The sequence below is a fragment of the Equus caballus genome, chromosome 7 (genome assembly GCF_041296265.1).
Source record: "Equus caballus isolate H_3958 breed thoroughbred chromosome 7, TB-T2T, whole genome shotgun sequence".
NCBI classification, from domain to species: domain Eukaryota; kingdom Metazoa; phylum Chordata; class Mammalia; order Perissodactyla; family Equidae; genus Equus; species Equus caballus.
In genome coordinates, this window is record NC_091690.1 from 95,999,448 (window position 1) to 96,018,659 (window position 19,212).

Genomic DNA, 19,212 nt, shown 5'->3' on the forward strand with positions numbered 1-19,212 from the left:
ATCTTTCAGAATACAAAGTATGCTCAGACACAATCTCTTGTTCCAGGGGTTGCTCCTAGTCTCTAGTCATTAGGAAGTAAGCAAAGATTTGTTTAGGAAACAGAACACATTAGTTTTCTGAAAATCTACTGATGTCAACCCTGGGCTATATACTGGGGAAAGGAAGAGAAAGTGGGCAGTGTTGGTGAGGAAATAAAGATAATTGACACGATTTCCATGGTTTGCAAGGAACTTCAGTCCAGTGGAAGAGAGAGAGCAGGCCCTGCTGACCCTATGTAGCTTACTTTTCCGCTTCATCTGCTACACCCGCTCTTTGCCTCATGGCTTTGAGCCTGGGTGACTTTGAGTTTCTCCAACAAATAAGAGATCCCCCTCTTGCTACTGTCCCTCCCACCTGGACACCCCTCTCCCTGCCCTTCGCATGACTGGCTTCTCTCTTCCCTCAGGATTTGGCTTAAATAGCATCTCTTCAGCTAGACTTTCTTAACTGCCACGTCTAAATAGGTTCCCCATGCCACTCCCAGTAATTGTTGGTCAATACACCCCATTTGTTACCCCCATAGCACTTGCTACAATGTTTACTTTCGTGTATTTATTTGTTTGCTCCCTGTTTATTCTCTTTTTTCCTTCACGAGGGCAGTCATCCCATCTATTTTTATTTACTAATGTGATCTCTTTTGCGTAGCAAGGCTTTCAACAAGTATGTGTTGAATAAGAGAAAGATCATTTCACATAATGTGACTGATCATTGTGACTGAGGTGTGTACGGGTGCTGGGGGACCAGAGGACAGCCATCTAACCCACTCTCGCAGATCCTGAAGGAAGGCATTGCAGAGGCTGTCGGTGCCCCACCAGAGCCCCTCAGCCATCCTCCCATATATGCCAGCAGCTTCCTATTGCAAGACTGCCACGCCGCTGGAGGACGTTCTCTCCCTGAGGGAGCACACTTGGCCAACACACAGGGTGGAACGCCCAGAGAAGCAGCCCTCAACCACCAAGGGGGGCGTGGGCGGCCTATGCATCTCAGCTTCCTTGCCCCTGGGTGGGACAACTCTGAAGTATAGTCTACAGCGCTGCCCGTGCTGAGCCCCTGCTGCCAAAAGCAGTCAGTTACCAGTTCATTAAAACGCCTCCCAGAGGCTTTCGTCCCCCACTCCTGTGATTGCTTCCAGGGGCGCCTCCTTCAGAAACTGCTTCTGTTCAAATCCTCTCATCTCAGGGTCAGCTTTGGGAAGATCTCAGTCTAAGAGAGGACAAGTGACCAGAATCTTGAAAGACATGTTGAGTTCACTAGACAAGAAGTAAAGGAATATCCAAGAGAGCAGGTCCCCTTAGCGCAGAGGAGGCCATCAAGGCCTTATTTCTCCCCAAGTGCCTCTCCTTTGCTAGGGTTCAGATTTTGGTTTTGGCTGGGCCCCTGCAGGCGTTTACATGAAAAGATAGTAAGAGACTGGCCGATCCTCAGCCCCTCCCATTGCTATTTCAGAGCCAACAGCAGAGTTCAGTGCAGGTGGACAGAAGTCCTACACTATTGAAATAACACATTGCAACATTGATGACTGCAACATTGCAACATTGATGACTGCAACATTGCACTCACCAATCCTTCACTAAAGAGCTTCTTTGTGTCTTTTCCTTTTTTGAAATACATCTCAGGATCCAGGAATGTGATGCTTAACCCTGAAAAGGAAACCTTGTACAAATGGTTCCTTGAAAGCCAGCATGTAGCCTGTTCATAAATTTTATGATGTGTGAAGCACATGTTCAAGGAAGTATTTATTAGTAAGGCCGTAAGTTAAATTAGAAAGGGTGGTTCATGCCTTAAATATTCCGTCATTTTCCATACTGTTTATGTATCCAGACCCAAGTGTGAGATTTAAATTTTCTTTTAATGTATTCACCTGACAAATGATTTACTCTGGTCAAATGTGTTTTCTTTTGGGCCCCCGGTAGTTATGTTTTGCCGCTGGAAGAGACTGGGAAAATGCTTTTAAATTACTTTTCCACTGTTAAAGTTTCTGTGCAGATATCGTAGAATGATTTTACTGGGGACTTATTGAAATGTCGTTTATTTCTCCCTGAAAATTAGAGTATTTTATATTCGGGATGTTATGCTGAGGTTGGAAACTGATCAGTCACAACTCTGGAAGTCACACTTGGCGTAACCAAGTGTGTGAGTGGCTCACGTTAGGACACAGTTTCTGTGATGGGCTGTGCCCTTGATCACTGATTTTTGCAAAGCTCCTGCTAGGGCACACCAAAAGGAGAGCTGTAGTTGGAAAATTGTAAACTCTGCAGAACTTAAAAGGCATTGTAACCACCCTCTGATAGTAAAATCCTGTAAATTTGAGATTATTTATAGTATAGACTATGCGGTCTATAATATGGACAGCCTGAGATATACTGGAGACTCTGTGTGAAAATGGTTAATTGTACACATGTAAAGAGTAACGTATTTATTGAAAGAATATAGCTCATTCTGTTTTTAAAACAAAGAGGTATGTGTGTTATTCTATAGTGGGAAGATGACTCACGTAGAAAGAAAAATTCACTAGAACATGCTATAAATATACATGTATGTAGTGTGTGCCCTAAGTAGATCTTTCTTGAATCCACAAAGTAGTCAAAATACAAACTCAAAGTTTTCAAACATTTACATCTTCTGAAAATGTTTTTTCAACCTCTGTTTATTTTATTTCCCTGCCACACAGTCACCAAAACTCTCTGGAAAGTGACAATGGCCTTAAGTAAAACCAAACGGTCATGGATCACTGAAATGTCCTGCCATAGATTAAAGAAGAGAAACTAGCCATTTTAATTTTTAAGCCTTGGTTCATTTCACAAAAGGCAAACAGCCGTGTTGCTGTAGTGCTGTGCACTGAAACCTCGTCGCAATGTTTCTCCTACATTTACAGTCCTGACGCCGAGCCAACGCTTATCTTGAACGAGTTCAGACAGCGTGTTCCTAATTGTAACTTGCCCTGCCTTCTCTTTTATCTGGTAGATTTCCTGTATAAGGGACAGAATACTACGGGCATTTCAGACATAGGACGTAAAAATGCATGTAACAGCAGTATTTCAAGGCCTCAAATGTTTATTGTATGTGTAGTTGTTAAAATTACAGACTTTGGAATCAGTGGCCGAGATGCGATGAACCAGCTCAGCAAACCGTGAGCTGCATGACTCGGGTCTCTGTTCCCTTCTCAATGATACAGGAACCCTGGAGGCATCTGTCACACATGTTTATTGTGGCCCTTAAAAGAAACAATATATGGAAAGCACCTAGCACTGTGCCTGACACCTAGAAAGTGTCAGCAAATATTAGCTGTTGCTATATTATTACTGGTCTACTGTCTGCAAGCAGTATACTAGCTCCTCGCATAATCTCCTTGCATGGTCAACAAATAACCTGCAAGGTGAACATAACTGCACCTATTTTACAAATTAAGAGAGGAAGGCTCAGAGAGGAGACCAAGAAACTAGCTGGTAAGAGGCAGGACAGCGATTCACACCCAGGCCTCTCTGCCTCCGTGTTCTTTATTCGTGTCCTGTTTCATACACTACTAGTTATGTGTGGCTATTTAAATTTAAGTCAAAATGAGTTAAAATTAAATGAAGTAAAACATTTAGTTCGTCAGTTCCGCTGGCCACGCCCCGAGTCTCAGCAGCCGCATGTTGCTAGCAGCTATGGTACTGGACCCGCAGACACAGAGTATTTCCATCGTCTCAGAAAGTTCAGTTTGACAATATTGTGGTCTAGAGCATACTATTTCTCCAGGCTGGTTTGCCCTCAATAGGATATAAGATTTTTCTTCTAAATATTATAACAAAGGTTCATCAGTGAGTTACTTAATCTTTGTAATAAAGACAACATTTGCTACAGATGGGCATGTAGACAACAGCCAATCCATCTAACAGTCTACACAGCAATAAAAACACGGCCTTGCGGCTCTGTGCCCGAGTGGTTAAGTTCGCGCGCTCCGCTGCGGCGGCCCAGGGTCCGGATCCTGGGTGCGGAAATGGCACCGCTCGTCAGGCCACGTTGAGGTGGCGTCCCACATCCCACAACTAGAAGGACCTGCAACTAAGATATGCAACTGTGTACGGGGCGGGGGGGGGGGGGGGGAGGTTGGGGAGATAAAGCAGAAAAAAAAAAAAAAAGATTGGCATCAGTTGTTAGCCCAGGTGCCAATCCTTAAAAAAAAAAAACATGGCCTTGGCCAGATCACCACAGTGCCTAAGACCTGGAAGAATCCCCAGCTGTGGTTTAGACAAGTTTTTTATTCAATAATAAGAACTGAAGGAGATGGGAAATCCTGAAGCCGATGTGAAAATGCCAGGTGAGTCTCTAATATCACATCCACCTCTGATTCTCTTTGGGCCTGTAATTTTCACTTGGGGGTCAATAAGCTTAAAATTGTTTTCAGTGATTTTTGTTTCTGGATGTAGTCTACTGAGGTGTAAGCTTTGAAAAGAGGAGATGGTGATTTGTTAGTTATGATCTTAACGCTGATATTTTGCCCAGAAAATTTTTCTCCTAACTAGAAGCCAAATGATTTTTCTAGTTAGGCAGCCAATAAACAATCTGTGTGACCTTTACCGCCTTCTTTATGCAGACCTTTTTGGTCAGTATCAAATACTACAATCTGGAGACTTCAAATGCAAAGAGCAAACGGGAGTGACAAACGGGAGTGGCAAGGCGAACAACCATATCATGCAATATTGAAAACACAGCCGGGTGGCTTGCCTCGCAGAAAAGAGGCTCTTTCACATGATACCAATCCAGCTTGATTTGGCAAGAAATAGTCAAGGCATGAGGGGCAGACCTGGATAACCACCATGCAAGAGAAAGAGTAGCTCATGTCTCAGAGGGGCATTAGAAAAAGAATAGAAGATCTGATACCTCATAGTATCCTGAATGGACTTCAACTCTGGCGTCCATCAGTCTGTGTTTTAGCTGTCAGCACCCAAGGCCAATTCTGCCATAGACTGCGAGCTCCTTAAAATCTACTGCCTATCACAGTGACTTGCGACATGGTAAAATATTAGGCTTATTGAAAAAATAAACCAGCAAATAATTTTTGGACAGCTGATATAATCAAGGAATACCAAGAACAAGTATTTTACACCATTCCCGCCCCCCCCAAAAATTATAATTTTAACCTAAAACCTTCACACTTCATTGTCTAACTGTTTAGCCATTTGCTCTGGCATAAGGTGTGCTGAACTGCTTCCCTTTGCCAAGGTGGCTTGTTTAACATTAAATTCTAAGGTCCTCTCAAACGTAGCAAGCACTTACTAAGCAACACCAAAAAAAAAAGGAGCAGGAGAGGCTATAGATTTTTTCAGTTCTGATTAGTCCCACAGAGAGAGAAGAGTTAAAATGAGAAATTAGGATCCAGTGGCTGAATATAAGCTTGACTTCCTGAGAAAGTACAATAAATCACTTGGGCTTGTGGAATGTATTCACTACTAAAGAACATTCACCTAGCCCGAAAGAATTAATGCAGCCACTACAGAGGCCTAATTTACAGTTTGCAATTTAGGCCTTGGAAATTTTGCCTCGTTGTGCAAGCTGTTATGCTTAATCACCCAGAAACTTTGGCGATATGTGCATTTGTAGTCTGATTAGCTCTTCCCACGCAGCCCCACTCACCTCTGCGAGTGTCCTTATGCAACCAGCTGGTGAGAGAGCAGGAAGAGGGTTCCAGCACCTGCACGGGTCTTCTTACCACCACAGCCCCTGTCTGACTCCTAAGGAATCCCTGCTTCTACAGAAACAGCCATGTTGACACCCAAGAGGGAATGATTTCCAGTCTACAGCTACTACAGGGGAACCCGACCCATTCCTCATTCTTAAATGGCAGCTTTGGGGTTGTTTTCCATAACATGAGTTACATTCCCCGGTTTGAAAAGTGGGGCGTCGCTCAGGATGGTATGGGGAGCGTAAGATCTCACTCTGTCAGTTGTTAGGAAGGGTTGCCTTTCTAGGGCAAATTCTGTCCCAAAAAATGAAGGAATGAAATGGGTTAGCTAGAGTTGGGTCTTTCCTGAATGCAGTTATTAATATCAGAGTTATTTTCCTTGGCAAAATTACATTTCCTCTGTGTTCCACCTCCTTTAGGAGAGCCTGGCTTAGCAGCAAACTATTTTTTACATTTGTTTTCCTTTCTGTTTTCTCAAGGAAACATTTTTATGAGCATTTAGTCATGAGGCATCCAAGAACTGAGGAAGGCACTGACGTTATCTCCCATGGCATTGTCACCAAAGGGTCCATGCATCCCAGGACCACATCTTTCATCTTTTCTTCCCCATAGACGGCTTTTGCTGATTCCAAAGAACAATCTGACCCCAGAGAAAGCTTCTTATGAGGTGAAATAAGAGAAAGAAGGAGCTGTACCCACCACCACAAACACCCCCCCATCCCCAGGAATAGGCATATGCTGATCTAGTCCACCATTCTGATTTTACCATCTGTTTGGAGTTGAGCAATATAACTTGGCTGTTAAAATACACAGCGTTTCGGTGTTATTTCTAAGCAGCATCAAGGGAGAGAAGCCCTAAGGATACACAGGTCAAGAGCCATCCCTAAGCTGAACAACATTCTCTCGACAAACATCATGCAGTGAGTACCTGTCGCAGGTCAGGCTCAGGTGTAGGCAGGAAGTAGACTGTTTTGGCTCCAGGGAAGAAATGTTGGTAACTTGGGCATTTCCAATATGACTGAAATTTAGTAAATTCTGTGATAAATCAAAGGTCAGCTTCAATGAGTTCGTCCCATCTCTGAGGTTCTCATTGTACGTAAAAACGATGTCATTCCATCTGGTTTCTTCTTTTCCTTAATTCCCAGAATGTCAGCACTGGGGCTCGGAGCTCCAGCTCCCGACGCTGGATTTTGAAGACGTTTTAAGAAATGATGAGCATGCATACAACTGGCTCTCGAGCCTCAAGAAAGTCGGCATAGTGCGACTCACGGGAGCAGCTGACAAGCGAGGAGAAATTCTAAAACTTGGGAAAAGAATTGGTTTCCTTTATCTCACATTTTATGGGTGAGTCACCAAATAGTTTGTATTTTGTCATTATCTACACAGTTGGATTTACTTCCCAGAAGGGGGATTCCTTTGATTGGAGATACAGAAATTTCTCTAACATCTTGAGCAGGAAGTCAGATGGGAAGATGAGTTAAAAGTGGGATTTCTCTGAGGATGACTGGAATTTTTAAGGAGCCTAAAAGCTGAAAGGCATCAGACACAAATGACAGGATGACAGGCTAGTTTTAGGTGATGCATCAGTCTGCTTGGGCTGCCACAACAGAATCCTGCAGCCTGGGGGGCTTACACAACTGAAATTCATTTCCCCACAGTTTTGAAGGCCAGAAGTCCAAGATCAAGGTGCCGGCAGGTGTGGTTTCTGGTGAGAGCTCTTCCTGGCTTGCAGATGGCCGCTTTCTCACTGTGCCCTCACAGGGCCTCTCCTCTGCATACCCACGCTCCTGGTATCCCTTCCTCTTCTTATAAGGACAGCAGTCCTATTGGATCAGGGCCCCACCCTCATGACTTCATTTAACCTTAATTACCTCCTTAAAGGCCCCTTCCCCAAATATAGTCACATTGAGGGTTAGGGCTTCATCATATGAATTTGGGGTTACACAACTCAGTTGATAAGAGATGGGATGGAAGATTGTGTTTCTCCAAGACGTTTATAACATACTCAGCTTTACAAATGCTAAAGCTCATGAAAGATTTACCTCCCAAGAGTTGGTGCAAAGTGAAGTTGGGCCCTGGGGAATTGAAACCAGCCACCAATTGCCTTAAAAAAGATAAAACTAACATGCAGAAAATAAAGTCTGTGCACTTTAGCAAGTAACAGGAAATATAATTGATTTGAACTTTGGAATAAGAGGCTGTTTGCATAAGAGTTGCCTGGGGGTAACATCAATTATGGATAATGAAACATTAACAACAGGAAACACTTATTTGGAAGCTGAGGGTATGACTGTATTTCTAGTCCTCAAGGTGGGCCTCTCATGCAAGATGGATACAATTATTCTCAGGCTCATAGAGCAGAGGGCATTGGAGGTGAAAAGGACCTTCAAAATCCAAAGGTTGCAAACTTGTGACACAGAGGCTACATTCAGATGTGTTTTGTTTGGCCCACCTGATGCTGAAAGAAGATAGAATTAGTCGACAACGCTTAAAAACTGGAAGATTTTATGACAAATATTGATCTCACTTTTGTTGAAAAATCAGATCTGGCAACAATTGACCCTAAATCCCTCGTGCCAACTGCCTGCTGGATGTAAGTAGAGGCTGCCCCTGGAAGAGAGAGAGAATATTCTCTGTGTTCCACAGATCCCGCCCTCACCCCCACCTCAGGCCTGCAGGGCCCTGCTAGCCTCTGAGCCTGCCACCCCTAATCCAGAGGAAGACCTGTGTCTAGATAAACAGAGGATCGAAAATGGCCAGTCACTTGCCCCCAATGATTTGAACAAATTTATTCATGGCAAAAGACCCCATCATGTTTAGGCTCGGACCACCCAGCCCCCACCCCACCCCACCCCAAGAACTTACTTTCCCCATTGGCAAATTTGTGTTGTACAAAATTTTTATCTCCCTATGTCTGCCAGAATTTAAACTGCCTTCGAGATTACAGCAGGAACAATACATAAAGGAAAAAATGAGGAAAAGTCTTGAAATTCTTAAGAGCCTTAACTGTATTGTTTGTTCTTTATTTAATTTTCACAACTTTCTGAAACAGATGTTATCCCCCCATTCACTGATAAGGAATCTGAAGCCCAGAGAACTGGCTGTAACTCGAGTTCCCACAGGTAGCAAAATCTGGAATCTGGGTCTGTCTCATCCATGGGCTTCCTCATCCCCTCGCTCTCAGTGATCAGAAGGAGGAACACAGAGAAGATGCTTTCGGGCACTGGGGGGGAACAGGAAACTTCAACTAAATCTCTTCTACATGATTTTACTTCATTTTATTTGCTGACAACAGACTTTTTGTATCTATGCCAGCACATTTCACAACTTGTAACAGTGGCCAAATTTGGGGGCTTGTAGTTATAATTCCCCAACTGCCATCCCCATCCATCACATTAAGGGTCAGATCTTTGTCCTGATTTATGACTTGTGTATTGTTTTGTCAAGTCCTTAAAAGGCTTAATAATTTGGCCACTGATTTAATATTGTGAAATTTATTGGAATAAATACTAAAGGTTTGTTGTCAAAACAAACCAGACCTCCTCCTCCCCCTATTCCATTTCCTTTGTCCGGTACCCCGGCATCTAACCAGGAGGTTTAACCTGCCTGGTCTCCCCTTCCTCAGAGGATCACAGCTCTTCCCTGAGTCTCTCCAGCTAAACCACTGCAGCTGCCACCACTGATTGCCAAGATCTCTCCTTTCCCTTAGGAATTTTGAATTCCCTACCTCAAGAACTTCCAAAAGAGAACAGTTTTTCTGTTGTTGCTTTGTTTTTATTTGTCTGTTTATTTGGCTTTTCGTTTTTGTTTGTTAAGGAAAGAGAAAAGTGAATCTTTTCCCTGATGTTATTTTCCTTTTCCGCTCCTTTCCACAGTAACGTGGAGAAGTGATATTAAAATTTTGGTAACATGAAATTTAGAAGAAAAAGGGATATTTGGAACAATGCTTCTCAACCTAGCCTGCACACTGGAATAGCTAATCTAAAAGTTACTGGCATCCGGGTCCCATCTCCAGAGACTTGCATTTAGCCTGAGTATCAGGACTGACTTCGAAAAACTCTGCAGGTGATTCCCGTGTGCAGTGAAGGCTGCCCAGCTCTGGTTGAGAGGAAGGGGTAGTTCAAGAGCCATCAGGTCTCAACTGGCGTAGAACTCAGGTGCCTTACGTCCTCTGACACCTCACCGTCCCGTCCACTGGATGGCATTTATCATGCGCCTCTTTGTACTGTGCTAACGCCTGGACACGACTTATCTTCACAGCAGAACCAGTAGCTGCCTTCAACAGGGTCCCTCTCGTTCATATCTGTGTTTCTCCACTGGCAAAGTGCCTTGCTCTTGTTTCAAAATAATTGGTTGGTGAGTGAGTGAGTGGAATGAATAAATGAAGGCCATAAATAATGGGGAAGAGGGAGCGCCAAAAACAGGAGAGGGGTAGAGAAAGGAAAGCGGGGAATGTTAAAAGGAAACTTTTCTTTCGGTGTAGATTTTTCAAGGAGCCTGGCTTCCGCTCTTGCTCAGTTAGATGCCAAAAAGAATAATAGCTTGGTGCTGCTTTAAACATGCCTCCCAAGGGAAACTAATCCCCACCTAGCACTTTTCCATTCAAACAAGTTATTCGTTTGGAGAATTTGAATTGCATGGGTCTACATTGAGAATTATAGTACCTACTTTTGGTTCTTGGCTGTCATCTCCACTGTTAAACAGTTGGTTAGATAAACAAAAACAGTTGATTATAGCATTTTGTGCAATCTTGGTATATGGCAGGCAAGGAATAAGTGTGCAATGAATAAATGCACACCTAGATGTTTTTGAAGGACTATAAAGCAGCAGATGAATGCAATAATCATTAGGGCATTTCATAATCATAAAATTATGTTCAGCTACTAAATCAAAATGGGAATAGCTTTGAGGACAAAAGTACACATCGTTTTCCACATCTGTATTTTCTCAGATGCTTGTCATTATTTTGTTGGTACCTCATCTAGGCAATATTTTTTCATGCAATCATGCCTTGCTGGTGAAAGCTTTTCTGGAAGAAAAGAGTAAGAGTTGATGAAACTCCTATTGTCAATTTTGTCAAAGATATATACACGCAGAGCAGTATGTAAAAAGGCAACCTTTCCGGGAGGATTTCAGCCTTTGGTATGGAGTGACGTAGTTTTTACAGAGTGTGGCCAAAAGCCTCATCTCATATCTCTGAACCCCTCCCCCTACAAAATCCATAAAAATGTCTTTCTGCGTCATTTGTTTATTGAAGAAGTTATCTGAACTTTATCACATCATTAACCCAGTGGGAAATAGCCCTTGTAAACTTTATTCTACCTTGTACACTGCCGTCTTCAACTATTGTACCACATTAGGATGTTTTCAAGAATGCCCCCCACAGAGCAAATCTGAAAGAAAATACAGTTGCTGTCTATCAAACAGAATGTCTTGATCCGTGGGATCGTGGTTTTACTCAGTTATGCAACAACCATTCCTTCAACACTGCTCTGTGCGAGGCAGCCCACTAGGCATTTTGTCCTGAACCAGATTTAGGTTTCTACTTTACGGAGAACTATCTTTGGTGATTGTTGTCTATGGGCGAATGTGTAAATACTTGGGTTGACTTCATCTAAATAGTGTGGACCAATAAAAATTCCATAAAACCAAGGAACAAACCGAAAAGTAACACTGGACTTTTGGTATTGGAAATGAGGGAACATGACAGTCAGTATATGCCAACAGTAGTGAAAAGTTAGTGCATAACTGAAGGGTGATGCTCTCCACACAGTGACAGCATGGTCAAGAGAGGGCCATAGCCAGCTAACAATATGACCGCCAGAGAAAATGAAGCCAGACTGCTCAAAATTTACACAGGCTACCATTGTGCAAATAGGTGTGGCCTTAATCAATATATATTTAATTAAGACTCCGTGTGCCATGCAGTGCGTCCTCCCCATCCTCAAGCGAATCCAGCTCAGACCCACGGCATTTTATCCACCAGAGAGAGCCAATCCGGGACAGCCACGGGAGCCCCTTTCTCAGTTGTGGTTCAGGGTCACTTCCCTCCCTGCGTACTCAGCTCCTTCTTTCCTGCATGCATCTCCCTTGCTTTTCCATCTCCCAGCTTTAGTCTGCCTGCCGACTACCCAACCCGGGGCCTCTTCTGTTTTTGGCTGCGTTTTGGCCTTTCCTGCCCTTCTCACTTGACCCGCTAACCTCTTTCCTCCTCCCTGGCAACCCCCACCCCTGCTGCATCCTCCCTTGATCTGGCAGCCTCTGCAGCTCTGGGGAAGAGGGCCCCCTCCCAGCCTCTGCTCTGTGAGATCACCACCAGCACTTCACCCCCAAGCCCAGGCATTACAACACAGCCACGTAACTATTTTACTGCTCACCCAAAGGAGCCAGTGTTGCATTCCGAATGGCCCATCCAGAAAGAGAGGTGGAAATTCTCCCCTCTCCCACATATTCATTACGTCTAGTAAGGCAGTTTCTATTTTCTGAAGAAGATTCTACGTTTGCTGGTAATGCATGAAGTATGAAAGAAAATGGTCACCTCTGCACCGCTGTTTGGTTGCTGGGTCATGGTAATATTTACTGGTCGTGGTCTTTTGAGACCATAATTATAAGACAACACTGAGAAATTCAGACGGTCTTCCATAAAAAGGCAAAACCATACCCTGAGAATTCCTTTTCTAATTAGTTGGACAACTAAATAAACTGGCTAGGAGATTATTATTTATATGAGCTCATTTGTGTGTGTGTGTGTGTGTGTGTGACACAGAGGGCAGGAGGGGCAGGAAAATTCAGTGGCATATTTTTTTTTAATGTTTAGCACTAGCATTGTGTATTAACTAGTTATCCTGCTTGTACCTACTAGTCAGGATAACCTTTGAAAATAAGGCATGCGTATCTCATTGCCGTTGCCACCATCTTATCGAGCTCCTTGCAGGCAGAAATGGTGGCCTAACCAGGATGGTGACTTTAGTACTAGCCCAGTGCCTCACATAACACACCGTTATCCCCCAGGAAATTTTAATGAAAGAGAATATATGCTAAGATATTGGGAACTTCCATTTTGTCAAGACATCAAAAATCCTCTCAGCATTATCAACATTTATCACTCCTTAGAAAATTAATCTCATGGGCAACGCTGAGTGATGTTTCTTCATCAGAAAGTCAAGCAGAAGAGAATACAAATTTCAACCTCAGCTGGCAAGACTGCCTTCTTTCTAGACTAGAGCCAAGAAGCTCAGGTTTTCTTCTTTCTAAGAATATTTTATTTGCTGGCACAAGCAAGTTGCATTAATATCTGTAGCAAGAATTAGACTAATAAAAATAATGAGGTGAAAATGAAAAAAATATACTTTTCTGAAACAGTAACAGCAAAAATAAAATAAAGATGGTAAGAGACAGTGAGGAAAAGGGCTAAAAGAAAATAAACGTATGGATCTTGGTGGTAGTCAAATTTTGTCCTGTGGAGACAAGCATTGGAAGCTGTATAATCGCTGAATAATGCTTCTAATCCCACAAATTATAGTGGAAAAAATCTAGATAAATAGTGTGGAACTCTTCGTTACAAAGAGTTTAGGAGAGAATTGAGAACCCGGTGCCCAGAGCGTCTGTACTGCGCTCCTGCCCAGAGAGCTGCCCACAGGACCAACAGGGGAAGAGAGTTTAATCCCAGCTGTTCCACCAGCTCTTTGGAGGTGAGAAGTGGATCTGAATTTTCATGTAATTTCCCAGAGCTCTGTGGTTCTTTACTGAGGACTGCCTTCTCTCTTTCTATGGGTGTGTTTTAGTACCCATCATGCCCTTTGAGGTCTTTGGATGAAAATTTGCTGGAAAAACGTAAAATGCTACTACTACTGCCCAGTTTTGCATCTGCCTGAGTGCCTTGCTTGCAGGCTTCATTGGATGAATAAAATAATGTCAAACAGAAAACGTTTCTAGTGGGCTGTTTGTCAAATACACCAGCCAGGCCAGTTAAGAATTAAGAATATTGAAATGGCCCCTGGGGAGTGGAAGTATATGTTCTTTCCAGCATTCCCTGGATTTCGGCTCTCATTTCTGTAAGCCAGCCCAGCGGCATTTCACACATTAGATTGTATTAGAGATTGAGAGTGTATGAGTGAAAAATACTATTATTCCTTGGCATCTGGCCCCTTAGAAATTGCTTTTACCATTAGCACTGCCTCCAAATCTGACTTTGAAACAGCTACTTGCTTGATATACATGTTACCAGAAAATGTTTGTGAAGTGTGGGGACTGAACAGGGAAAGAAAAACCAGTTTACCCGTTTCGTTGAAGTTTCTGGCCAAGAAATTGCTTGAGAAACCGCACAGCACTTCTTGAATAAAAATGGCTTCTGATTTATGAAAAAAATCAACCTAGGAGCAATTCAGACTTGGGAAGAAAACAAAGAAAACTTGTCTGGGTTCTGAATTTAGTTGTAATTCCATTCTACTTTGTAAAACATCACACTGGGATTTCTTAATGAGTTGTTTTAGATTTAGGACTGACCATAGTGTTTGATAGGGTGGGCGGGGGGACCTTGAAAATGTGTATTCTTGTGAGTATTAGGGTTTCCTGAGCAGAGTAACAAGCCATGTTCTTTGGGCCATGATGAACCCTGGCTTATGTTATCAGCCAGCATCCAGTCCCTGGGGTTCCCTTTGTAATACTAGCTTTTGCAGTAATTAAAGTTGCTGCCAACAAAACCACTTGAGTCTGAGGTCATCTCATGAATGAAAGGAAAAATAATTTCTGTGTCTCATGCTCCTCTAGAAATCCCTTGAGGAAATTTATGAAACCCTAAGAAGTCCATTGCTTCTCCACCAGCTCGCCGACCCCAATGTCTCCTCGGATGCTCTCTGTGGAGCCAGGACAGGCAGCTGTTATCATTAGGGTGGGAGAAAATAGTTCTCTATCCAAGACCTTTTGTGTGCTAAGTATGAACTCAGGGCTTTATAGTCATTCTCTCGAATCTTCACAATTCTGATAGGAATCATTATCCCCATTTAAAGGTAAAGAAACTGAGGCAGAAGAATCAGGCTGCAAACCCGGATTTACTGGACCCAACAGTCTGCAGTCTTCCCTTCACCCCATGCTACTGTGGCAGCGTGTTGTTGTCTAACATTTCCCCATCGTTCCTAAGGCCATCATAGCTATTGACTGTTGTCAACATTTGACGGCTCTTGTCAAACGTGGCTTATACTCATATTTATAGCTCCAACGCAAGGGAGTGATTGATTTCACAGGATTATATGGAAATCCCTCCAACCAAACTATAATGACAGCACCAGAATATTCATTACCTCCCCCTTGATTAAGCTCAAATTATAACCAACTGTTTATGCAAAGAGAAAATGACAATTGACAAAGAATCAGATAGCTTGTCACAAGAGAAGATAATGTTTATATTTTCATCTTTCACATTAAAAATCTAAACTAGCATCCAATTCCTGTTCTGATGAAATATATTAAGCACAGTTTGGCTTCCCACCCCAAAAAAACTACTGAACATGTTTAATGTGGAATTCTCATAAATTATTATTATTTTGTAATGCACTGCATTCTTAGTTTTGCATGGTGAAAGCCTTTGGGACTTTGTTTGGAGAAAATTGCTATAACTTTTTTCTTTATGTTTTTAGAAGTAGTTGTCATCTTTCTATCACTACCTGCCTTTATTTTTATTATTGGGAGTATTATTAACATTTAAAAATAAATGGAAAAAAAAGCACTTCTCATGGTAAAATATAACATAGATACAGAGAAATCACACAAAACAAATGTGCAGCTAAAATGAGTTCTTGTAGGACAAACACTCTTAATCACCATCCAGGTCAATAAATGGAACATTGCCAGCCACTCCAGAACCCATGCACATATCCCACCAATCACAAAGCTCTCTTTCCTCCCCAGTGTAACATCTCTCCAGAATTTCGTGGTATTCACTACCTTATTTTCCTGGTTCAAAGTATTATCCCACAAGTGTGTATCCCTTAGCACTACAGTTTGGGTTCCCAACTTTTCAGTTTTTTGATATCCTCTTTTCTCCCCTATAATTAGTTCTATTAGTAAATATAAGTTTACTACTTAGCACCAGCACTGTGTCAATGTATCTATTCGTTTTGGTTGTCTGAAACCTGTTCTCCTGTAAATTCCTCCGCAAGGACTCAAGGGAACAATATGCTCTGAATTTTTGCATGTTGATAGCAGTTTAAGACTTTTGTACTTGAAAATCAGCTGGCTAAATATAAAATTCTTGGATCACAGCATCTTTAATATGTCACATAGTTCCATTGGTAATCTAATTGTTTTCTCCTTAAAGTAATTTGGTACTTTTACCTGGATGCCAAAGATTTTTGTCTTTAAAGACCAGGAATTTTACAGGCTGTCTTGGTGTTGGTTATTCTGGGGCAACTTTTCAGGGAGTATGTTGTTTGGTCTTTCACTGTACACTTTCAAATTTTTTTTTTTATTTCAAAAAAATGTTTTAATTGTCACTTTTAGTATTTGTTCTGTTCTTTAATCTGGGTTTCTTCTTTTGATAACTTCTATTATACATACATTAAATCTTCTTTGCCTATCCTCTTAATTTGTGACTTTCTCTCAAATCTTTCTTATTTCCTGATTTTTTTGATATTTAAATTTTTCCCTTTTATCTTCCAGTTATCTAAAAGCATTATCTGTAACACTTATGAAATCTTGCATTCTCTGGTTTCATCTTCATTTTTAATGACTCCTGAATATATCACCCAATTTTTGAGTATCTTATTCTGATGTAAGTTATTCGTTCATATATTGTATCATTTAATTAAAGTCTTTGGGTTCATTAGAAGTAGCTCAAAATAGGAAAGAGAAGTTGGAAGTTGAAAAGATAGAATATTTTTCATCTTTCGGGGCCACATCCTTCTGGAATGTAATGTCTGTGGGTGTGTTCTTTTGCTATTTATTTTCTTTTTTTTTTAAAATAACTTTATGAGACTAAACCTTAATCATTTTATGTTGCAGATTTTTATGTGAAATTTTTTTTCTTAACTATTAAAAGGAGATATGATTCAGAAACCTTTTGTAACTTACAGTTTTATGCTGCATTTCAAAACTATGGCTGGTGACATTCTAGGACCTCCTGCTTCCTCTCCTTCACTTTCATCCAGACCTTCTTTTTCCCTTGTCCCTATCATGCTCAATTTGGAGTCTTTTTCTCAGAAGGAAGCTTTATTATGGAAGGGAGTTCGTCTGGTAAGTTTTGAGAGTCCACAGGGCTCAAACTATTCCAATCCCTTACTATAGACCTCTTGTACTCAGCCATACAGGAATGTGAAAATCCCCTCCCGGGTTTAACTGCCTTTCTCAACTGCCCCACCGCACTTCCCAGTGAGCATCTGTTAGTGATCTGGGAACTTTCCAGCTCCAGCAGGCACGTACTTGCTCCCCTCTGCTTCCTCCTGCACAGTTGCTGATACCACGTGTTATGGCTTTGGAAGGTCTATCTCTATAGTCACTCATTTTGGGGGTTCACGGACATATCTTGTCACCTAATTTTGATTAGATGTAGTCCCTGAGTTTTTAGGTTTGCACTCTAGATGTCGTTCAGGGAGCATTCAGGGAGATTAAAAACAGTGTCACCACCATCATCCCAGAATCCTCCTGGTTTGCTTCATACCCTTATGTCTCATGGAGGTTCCATATTAGAGTAGTGGACTGAGTAAGAACAATGCTAGATATCAGTGCGATTACTTTGGTCTTTCTAGTTTGTGTTTGGGGATATTAATTCTTACCAAAAAATGGTATGAAATTTTTCATTTTCGGGAATGAATGCAATGTAAATGAGTATCTACAATACTAGTAGACTTGAGAGGATAATGGCTTTTTAAAACACAATTCTAGCAATTTTGCCGGGCATTGTCAGCACATAACTGTAGCACTTCCCCTGGAAACAAGATGACAATGATTGACAGCTAAAGTATTCATGATTTAAATATACCTAAAATGTATAGCTTAGGCCAGGACTCAAGTTAACAGAAAAATCAGGAAACAAACATAGTTTACTATTATAGGTCCGTGCCTTCATTCAACAAATGTTTTTGGCAGTGGGTTAAATGCTATGAGATAAAGAATATGTATTAACTCCGTTCCCTAATGTGATGAGATATTTTTGCAAGGCTTTAGAGGACAGTAAGTGAAGCAGGAATTTGAAGGGAAGCCAAGACTAGCCATAGAGCAAGCTTGCCCGCTCCAGCCCAGATTGGGCTTCTCTCACAGCTTCTGATAGGCCATGTTCTGTCCCTCCACTGGGCCTTCTCACGTGCTATTCTTCTGCCTGCAATGACCTTTACCCTTCTAGGTAAATCCTTCTCGATCTTCAGGTCTCCTTTTAACCTTCACTTCTTTTCTCTAACATCCCGCTTTGGAAGATAAGTCACACCGCTTTGCCTTCCCCATAGACTGTAAGTTCCACGAGGTGCAAGTACATGTCTATTCTGTTCACTCTGCATCCTCAGCTCCTGGCCCATTGTGTGTGTCTAACAAGTGATAATGGAAAAATAAGTATCGGGAGCTCTGGTGAGTGATGGCCTCTGGGAAGTCATATGTGGAGGTTGTCACAACTATAGTTAGAAATAGTATTCAATATAATATTCTTTTGGAGGTTAACTATAAAATTTTTTGTGTAGTTTAGCTAGCACATCATATGTTGGATCCAGTAAGGCTAGTAATGATATTCAAAAGCAGGCATTCTCCCGTAATCTGATGAGGAGAGTTTGCAGCAGATCGGACAGTGTAGCTGCTGGAGATAACAAATCCAGGCTGCAGTTGTGGAATGTCTTTACGTAAAGTAGAACTTCAAAATAGAAAGAGATTACAGATCAATCCAGCATGATTTTCCAAGTGTGAGCCACTAACTGAAAGAACATAAAATCTATCACCAAGAGTATAAAGAACAAATCTGGCAAAAACAATATTTAAACATTCCATAAACACTGATGGATTCAGATTTGTCACAAGACGCCATTGATATCATGAAATATCATGAATATCTGTGACTGGCCATCTAGATTTGGGTGAATCTAGTGAATTAGCATCCAAACCAAACCCGTAAAATATTCTCTACGAGTCAGGATTTGAATCTACAGGAGCTTTTGATAAAATCCGTAAGTAAAAATATGTGTATAAGGGAAAGTGCCAGTTAAATGTTGAGAAGGACACGAATAGCTCAGTAGAAATACTTAGGTTTGTTTAAAATAGCATCTTTGGCAAAAGCAGGATTATTTGTACAGTTTCAATTACCTGCCCCAGCACGATACCAAGCAAGTCTATCCCATTGCATTAGGATGCTGTGCTGAGCCAGCCTCTCCAGTTCCAGAAGAATCTGGTTCTGCACCTCTGCTCAGTCGTGACAGTTCTCGATACTCTGCTTGACTTGCTGCCTTACTTAGAACAACATTAGAATATGTCTCTAATGGGAAGTGTGTGTAAATAATTCCTCATCTCACTAAGGCTCCACAAGTGGGCTTTCAAA

At 41.8% G+C, this 19,212-nt stretch overlaps 1 protein-coding gene across 3 annotated transcripts in view; it reads left to right on the forward strand.

Moving 5' to 3' along the window:
* BBOX1 (gamma-butyrobetaine hydroxylase 1) overlaps positions 1-19,212 on the forward strand; it is a 60,172-nt gene that overhangs the window by 23,292 nt on the left and 17,668 nt on the right. For all 3 annotated transcript variants that reach the window (XM_014741912.3, XM_023646194.2, XM_001502140.7), the window contains exon 4: positions 6,851-7,049. In XM_014741912.3, coding sequence (XP_014597398.1) covers positions 6,851-7,049 — 199 coding nt within the window. The remainder of the gene's footprint in view (positions 1-6,850; positions 7,050-19,212) is intronic.